At 50.1% G+C, this 8,541-nt stretch overlaps 1 protein-coding gene across 2 annotated transcripts in view; it reads right to left on the bottom strand.

Annotated features, from left to right (window-relative positions):
* IGSF21 (immunoglobin superfamily member 21) overlaps window positions 1–8,541 on the bottom strand; it is a 272,287-nt gene that overhangs the window by 78,249 nt on the left and 185,497 nt on the right. For both annotated transcript variants that reach the window (XM_019511926.1, XM_019511925.1), the window contains exon 4: window positions 59–177. In XM_019511926.1, coding sequence (XP_019367471.1) covers window positions 59–177 — 119 coding nt within the window. The remainder of the gene's footprint in view (window positions 1–58; window positions 178–8,541) is intronic.

An 8,541-nucleotide genomic window follows, 5' to 3' on the forward strand; every position in this document is an offset into this window, starting at 1 on the left:
TCTCCCACCCGCCACACCCACATCGCTGCTCCGGTAAAGGAGGAGGAGGTGCACTTACACATCACATTGAGGAATATGTTGCCGGATGCCAGGACCACCTTCTCCCGGGTAGCTCTGTCATAAATGCCCACGTGGCACTCGTACGGGCCATTGTCTGAGATCCGAACCTCTGGGAGCCTGGAGGGGAGCAAGGAGAGAGGAAATGTTATTGCAACCTGATTGGTATCTTCTGCAGGGCTGCTCTGCTTTGCAACCCAGATACACTCTCTGTATACAAGCCACCATGTCTGCCACAGGAATTTCCCATGAATTGACCATGCCACGTTCTGAAAACAGCTGTGACAAAAACCCCAGAAGTTTGTTTTGATAAAATAACAGCATTTTTCTATATTATATTATATTGTATTGTATTATATTATATTATGATAATATACTGTATTTATACATTTAATTATAATTATATAATTAAAAAGTTGAAATGAAATATTCTGTGCATATGCAAATGAAGCATTTCAACAACCCCAAAATGCATTGAAAACCTTTGATCAGTGGTTTTGAACCCCTTAAGCCGACGGGCTGCATCTGGGCTTTCCCAGACCTCTACCCCCCAAGCTCTCTGGCAGGGCACGAGACAACAACCCAGCGCCAGAAGTCATGAGCACAACGGTGCAGCACCAAACTCGAGGAAGCAGATGTTTCTCCCTGACCAAGGTAGCGAGTGGCTCTGCCTCCTGAAGCAGTTGGGTTGATGGCCCCTATCATCATTATCTTAATTAGCACAGACACTTTTTGAAGAGTTTCATTCTCTTCTGCCTTTTGCTGGGGAATCTGTCTCAACTCCATCCAGTCGCCAGCTGATTACAGGGGTGCTTTTACATCTTTTTCTATACATGCCTCTCCTTGATTTCCTAATATATTCTGTGGCACAAAACCTGCTTTGGGAGCTGGCATGGAAGGTGCCTGGGAAGCGTCCTATCAGTGCGTGCAAAGAGCTCAAATGCTGTCTTCCAGGATGCCGATTTGGGGTCCGTGCAGAGACACACCGTGCGTGCAGGGGCAAAGGGCTGTGGCAGCTCCATCGATCCTGAAGCAGACAAGGGAGTCAGCCTAGCACCGTACAATTACGGGGGGAACTGAAGCCAGAACTGCTGAGCGAAGTCCTGGTCAGGAGGCTATTGATTCCCCGGCCCCTCCGCACCTGATCCTGCCAGTCCTCTAATCTCGGATTAAATTGATCCAGTGACTTGGCCTCGGCTCCGGTCTGAGAGCAGCAGGCAGGAGGCCCCGAGGAGAAGAAAATGCAAGCATCCCTTCCTCGTCTCAATGCCTCGCAGAGAAGGAGACCAAGAGCAGAGCTTGGCTGAGCGCAAAGCCGGGGAAAGGGAATTGATTGAACTGACCTCCTCCGCTATGGGAGGAGAGGAGAGCGAGTGGGGTGGAGGCTACAGAAATGATGCACCGTTGCCTCTAGATTTCAGGAGCACAGAGAGAAGGAGACTGCAAGAGCCCCGACAAGCCTCTAAGCACTTCCCCTTGGGCTTCTTCTGCTCCTGGATCAGATCAGCACCAATTTACACCTCCGTTGCCCGTGGCTGCTTAGGGTGCATGGGGCAGCATTCCTGTGGGGTGGCAGAGCCATGTGCACAGCTGGCATATGGCCTGCCTGTCCTTCTCCAGGCTTTCCTGCTTCTCAGCTCTGTTATCCCTAAAGCCTTCATCTCATATCGCCTTGACAAATCCCCTTTTGGTTCCCCCAAAAGGGCATTTTCAGGCAATTTCTTTCTTTACAACCTTTTTGTCCTGATTTAGGACAATTTTTCCCCCCTTCAACTTCAAGGGTTTTTTTTCTGTCAGGAGGGAAACTCTGTTTTCCAGCCAGCTCGGTGCCGCCCTAGCACTGGTTGCTGGCTGCAGCAACTCCAAACTTCCTCACTTGCCAGGGGCTTTGGGGCCAGAGATCTGGGTTCGGACCTGTGTCCGGTGTTAATGGCCCTGTTCACTTCTGCAGGCCCAGGGCTGAGGGGGGCTCCGTGTCCCAGCTGCAGCAGGCGTGCATGGCGAACACCAAACCATGGGCATTCACACTGTGATGGCACCAAGGGGGCCTGGCGGCCTCGGAGCATCCTCTAAGCACTAACCAGGACTCATAATAACTCTGCTTAGCCCCCACTAACACATTGCAACTCGCTCCCACTTGCTAGTGAACAAATCGTGGAAGGAGGTTTGGGAATCTGTCATTGCCTTAACTAACTGCCCCGTTCCCTCTGCTCAGGCAGCAGAGACACGTGCTCTCCAGATCCGGGGAGTTTCACAGTCGCGGTTGTTTCCTACATTCACCGAGGCTGCTTCTACCCTTGCAATGATCTCCTGGGCAAGTGGGGAAACTGAGGCATGGGCAGAAAACAAGCATCAACCAGATGACTGTGGGCTTTTATTGCTCCTGGGGTATCAAAGCAGGGCAGGCAGCAAAGCCCCGCTTCAGAGGATCAGAGTCAGTGTCTTCCTATCGGCACTTTCTTTGTTGAACCCAGGACACGACTCTCGTTGGCTTCATTTGGACTATTTTTGCCACCTAATCTAAACTCCCTTCAGAGCTGCCCTCCTCCTAAAGTGGATTAAGCAGGCAGGAGAGCATTTTCCCAGGGAATTGAGTGGCATCGATCGGCCAGCTGGTTAGCAGTCAGTATTCAGATAACAGTGGCCTAGGATGGAGATTCTTTTCACCAGCAATGGGACCGGGATCAATAAACTATTAATAACTGCAAAGGTTTAAGAAGAGATCTGTGTAATGCAGTTTAGCAGCTGGAGTTTACCAACACTGACAGCTCCTCAGAAGGGTAAGTAATTGTGTTATTGAAAAGAAAAGTACACGAAAGGCAAGGGCACTGTCAGAGCAGCCATGAGAGCAAACACACTGCTCCTGGTGAGGTTAAATGCTCTGCGGCGAGCTCTCACTCTGCGCGCCACGCATCCGCCCAGCCCTGCAGCAGCACCCCCGAGACAGGCACGCGGGACGTCAATCGGTGTCACTGCCGCAGAGAGTGCATGGACGTGGGTCCCAGTTCGGATCTGGGGCCAGCTCTTTCACATCCAGGTGGGGGTGAGATGGTCCCAAGAGCTGTCACTTTTATCCCCCAGGTTTTGCCTTTGTTAACGAACAAACACATCCGCCAGCCGAGCTGTCTTGCTTAGGGATTTTCCCTGTGTCCCCACCTGTCCTGGCCTGGAGATGGGGTCTCCAGACCAGGACGGCTCAGCCCAGCCTGCTACAGAGATTAAAACCAAATGGTGGGGAGTGAACTCTAGTTACTATAGCTCTTTTCAGAAGTGGGCTACAGAGATGCACACCCACAGACTCTGCTCCCAAAGGTGCAAAGCAGCTTGGACGTTTGCTGCCGGGGCCAGCTGACAATTGCTTTAATGCAGGGAAGTCCCCAGAGCATCCTGCCTTGATATAGTCCTTGCTTTGGTAGCTTGCTACCCCATCCCATTGCTGCAGTATCTCCCCAGGACAGCGAAAGAGCCTGGCACCGGAGCCTGCTGCAGGCTGCCCCTCTAAACGAGAGGTGGCAGGACCTTTCCTGACGGGGCTCAGACTAGACAACACCATCTTGTCGCTATTAAGCACCCACGGTCCTACGCCAAGACATGGGATTATTTTCCAGAGTTGGGCCTCCTGTCCCTGGCTGCACCCCCTTGTTTTGTATGGGATCTGTGGCACCCCACCAATCCACCCCTTCCTCCCACGCCCCATGAGCTCCAGCAAGCGCGTGCATCTACTCCATGGCTTCTCCCAGGTCCTGGGGACGTGAATGAGCAGAGGCAATTAATTCGAATCTGGTTGGTTTCTGTGAATGTATTTAAGCATCGCCAATTAGTTGCGAGCAGGATGTGGAAAGGGGGTGGCCACTGAGAGAGCATGAGCCGGTGAGCAGGACTGCAGAGGAGAGGGAAGGGAATTGGGCTGCTGTGATCACCGCTCAGCGCGCAGTCAAGTGTCTTTATATTGCTCCTTTCAGAGGCCACTGAACTTTTCAGGCCTTCGGAAAACATTAGCGCCCCCCCCTCGGCCGTGCACACAACTCTCCCCCTCTTCTCTCAACTTGCAAGCCGCGATGACAATAAAGCCGCGCGGCGGATGAAATGCATCCCGAGCAACCGATTCAAAACGCAGGCTGTTAAGAAAATCAACCCGAGCCCGTGATGGAAACCAGTGAGAGAAGAAGTGTAAACGGAGCGGCGGCGCCGGAGATTGAAACACTAATGTGCTTCGCAAATGGAGCTGAGTCTCCGCAATAGCGCCTGGCTTCCAGAACCAACGGTGTTTTCGATTGGCAATTACAGCGCTTCAGAGCTAATGTCGTTATAATTAGCAGTGCTATTGCTGCTGTTCCATTACCAACACCTCATTACGCCGATAGCAGAGCTCCAATGACCCATTGGAAGCAGATTCTGGCTCTCGCCGGCTTTCCACCAAAGGATTCATCGCACGGCGTCGGTCTCTGATGGGCTCGCTCGCGCTCTTTTTTTAATGATTCAGGGTTTTTTATTCCTCCCTTTCTCTCCTGCCTCCTGATCCAGGTGGAGACGGGAGCACTGGCAAAACTTTGCACTGATTTCCATGCTTCAGCAGCAATTTCCTCCCTCTCTACCCTCTTAATCTTCCTCTCTCTGTAGGACAGATCCTCAGCTGGTAGAAATAAGTGCAGCTCCCCGAGGTCAATGGAGCTCTGCAACCGGATAGAAAGGCTGCACTGATATCAATAAAGCGATATTGGTTTACACTTGCTATGGATGTCTAGACATCTGAGCGCATCTCTCCACTTGCTTCTCTTCTCCTTTCCTCTGTTATCCCTGGTCTCCTTCCCACCCTCCATTGCTGCGATGCTTTAAAACACCCTTGCAGGCTGGAAACCCTGGGACCAAGTAAGCAGTACGATGCTGTATGAACAGTTAAAATGTGCCCTGAGCAGTCTCACGGTCATGCTCACTACCATCTCAGCCTGCTCTGGACAGGACTGGGGCCATCCGTGCCCCCCTCCCATGACACTGACCCTGGCACTAGGGGCTGCAGCTCTTCAGTCCATCTGTGAGGATATGAAACCCCCAGACCTAGAGCCTGTGTCCTCCCTGCCCCGTGGCCAGCACTGCCCAGCCCGGGAGTGCCTGACCCTGGCAGCCCAGGGCACTGGTGGTGGATGGAGGGAGGCATGGGGAGCAGAGCCCAGGAGAGGGAGATGCTTCTGCTACGGCATCCTCAGGGCATGCTGGGTCTCTGCTGCTGGCAGAGGGAGATGCTACGTGAATACATGCTAATTAGTAAGATCAGAAGATACTCCACAAAAAATCCCAACTCTGTTATGAGACCACTGCACTTAGCACATGTTTTACTACTTGAATGCACAAACACTTGTGTTTTAAGTGCGGTTAACGCATCCTAAGTGCAAAATGTGACTGGCCCTGACCTTTATGGGAAGGGAAAAGGAAGGAACCACCTCCCCAGTGTATCGCAGATGGTTTGTTACTTGCTTAACCTGTTGGGATCTGCTCCAGGCCAGTGCGTGCATTCGTGCATGCATGTGTGTTGCCTCCCATGGGTCAATGCGTGGCCTTTGCATATATGCCTCTATACATATGTGCATCTTTATCTATATAGCACGCATGTACTTGTATATTGCTGTTGCTATCTCTGCATCTCCAAAATAACAGATCTTTACAGAGATTACATTCCTAAAATGTGCATCTGCATGGTTTAAGTGTATAGGTTGGCAGGTGTTTAGAAAAGTGAGTGTTGTGTATGCCTCTTTGATGAGTGTATCTCTGTGGATACTGTTGCCTGTGTGTATATACTGCTGGGTGTAGGCGCATGTGCTGTGTACATTGAGCTGTGGGTGGGCATTGCATGTGTGTAGAATATGTATATGTGTGGGAACACGGTACGTGAAGTGTACTCCGTGGATCTTTGGCCATAAGTGCGTGTATATATAATGCATGCCTGTATTGTCATATTCTCATCATGTCTGTACACATTTGTGTGGCTAACGCAGTATCTGCAATGCATAGCCTGTTCAGGATAGGTGCATATCTTGTCATGAATACATGCACATGTATTGCATGTGGATCTGCTGTGTAGATGGTTGTGTACAGGTGGTTCGTACGTTTTTATGCACACGCTATATGTTGTGAACATGCAGTGTATTGTATATGGGTATATGTGACGCTAATGTGTGTGCTGCTATCCATGGTATATAGGGGGGGCGGGTGTCCAAGTGCAGGTTTCTCCCACTCTGCTACTTCATCCCATAGTGGTTAAAGAGCCAGGACACAAGACGCAGGCAATGGATGGGTGGCTCTCCCATAATGCCCCAAGCAGGAGAACAAGGAGACAAAAGGCAGTGCTTGCTTTGAGCTCGCACCCAGTGAGGAAGGAATGAAATAAGCCTCACAGAAAACAACCCGGCCCCTTTGGGAGCACGAGCGAGGGGCCAAGGCCCTGCCTGCTCCTGTCGGCGCAGGTTTTGACAGACCCGCTGCAGCTGGCCGGCGTTGAAGCGGTGGTGCCACTTACAGAGGAATCCATTAACATCTCTGCAGCTGATAATGGGGTGGACTAGTGGCTGGTGATGAGAAACTGGTTAGGCTTTAACGGCACAACTCTGCACGTTGACACACAATGTGCTCGAGTATGCAACCTCATATCAGCACAGAGCACAAAAGAAGGGGTATGGGCTCCCCCACACAGACTAAACCAGGGGGCTCATGAAAGACAAGGTAGGTGCCCTTTGCCAGAACTGGGGTCAAATCAAAGAATGGGAACTAGGTTCTTGGCTACTGAGGTACACCCCTCACCCAGCCTCAAACCAGCTAGTGCAGATCCTGAGAAGAGTGGGGTTCAGCCGATTAGCATCAAGCCAGCTCAGACTCGTCTAGATGAGCTGCAGTCACCCCATCGACTGCAATGCAGACGCGACCATTGTTCCAGGCCTCTGGACCCAGTGAGCAAAACCTCAACACCTGCATGTCCGGTGCTCGTTCTGGATGTCCCTGCTCCTACAGTAGCTCTTTGATGCATTTCTCCCTGACACAGTCACACATAGCTCCACTAACTCATGCCTATGTTTGCTATGCCAGTCTACTGGGAAAATCCTGAGTCTTTCATTTTCATCTATAGCTTGCCAAATGCCTGGGTTTTGGGTTGTTCCTGTTGTTCCTGCTGTGTATATTATACCCGTACAAATCTGTCGTCTACCCGGAGACCCAGGTCCTCCTTCTGCCAGTCAAGTTAGCACTAGTGGCATCTACTAATGAGCAGCATCCATGAACTAAGTAAGCTCCTGGACAACTTTCATACCACTTTTTGGAACCAACTTTTTTTGAAGATATCATAGTTAAATCTCTCACTGATGCATCTTGAGGTTATGTTAAAGCCTATCATTTACTCAGCGACTTTTGAGGTGTTTTTAAAATAAATGATCGGATTAATTTGAATACATCCATCTCGACAGATAACACTTTCTTGCCTCCTTGTGCGCGTGTGACGCCATCACAGTGCGCATGGACTCTGGCTGGGAGCTCTGCATGCTTTTCATTTCTCTTTTCATGTAGCATGTTGGATTTGCTATGATGCCCCACGCTGTCAGAGCCCTGTCCACCACCCACCATCTCCCGTCTGACCCGGGTGATTTCCTTTGTTTGATAAAATCTAATTGCTTTGGCAAGGGTTAACTCGAGGTCTCCCAGCATTGTCCTGCAGCTTTTTGTCTCAGATTTTAATCACTATTTTTCTTTCTTTATACCTTCTACTTATATCCTGTACAAATCAGATCACGTCTAGGTTTCATTTTTATATGGAGTGCAGCATGCCTCCAGTGTCTAAATTACCATTTCACAAATGCCTCCTCTACCTGAGTTAGCTAAAAACTATAAAAAACATCAAGTGCTTCAGAACCAGCTGTTGTTGGAAACAAGGTAACCTTCTCGTTTTCTTTTTAGTGGCATGGACTGTTTGCAAATATAGAGGGAAGTGATGTGGAAGCCTTCTCCAGCTCTCCTCTGCATCTCCAGGGAAACTCACTCTGATGGGGCTTTTAACTGGTCCAGTCTTTCATTCAGTGAATTTTCTTAGTTCATTTGGCTCCTGGTATTATTATGTGTTGTTCAGAAAACACCCAGAGACAAGGACTCAGGCAGAGGTCTCCTTCCTTCAGTGTCCATGTTCTCACTTCAAATTAATACACTGTGGCCTTAAAATTCAATTTTCTTTCAGGCTGACAGTCCCTTTAGTATCTTTATGTGTGATATGACTATAGGTGGACACTTGTTCAGCAGTAATCATAACATCCTTGCCCATGGTACCTCACTAGATAAGATCATCATTATGATCATAGAAAATGAGGGTTGGAAGGGACCTCGGGAGGTCACATCTAGTCCAACCCCCTGCTCCAAGCAGGACCAGCCCCAACTGCATCATCCCAGCCAAGGCTTTGTCCAGCCGGGTCTTGAAAACCTCCAAGGATGGAGACTCCACCACCTCTCTGGGTG

Source organism: Gavialis gangeticus, unplaced genomic scaffold (genome assembly GCF_001723915.1).
Source record: "Gavialis gangeticus isolate Ggan-Ray unplaced genomic scaffold, GavGan_comp1, whole genome shotgun sequence".
NCBI lineage: Eukaryota > Metazoa > Chordata > Crocodylia > Gavialidae > Gavialis > Gavialis gangeticus.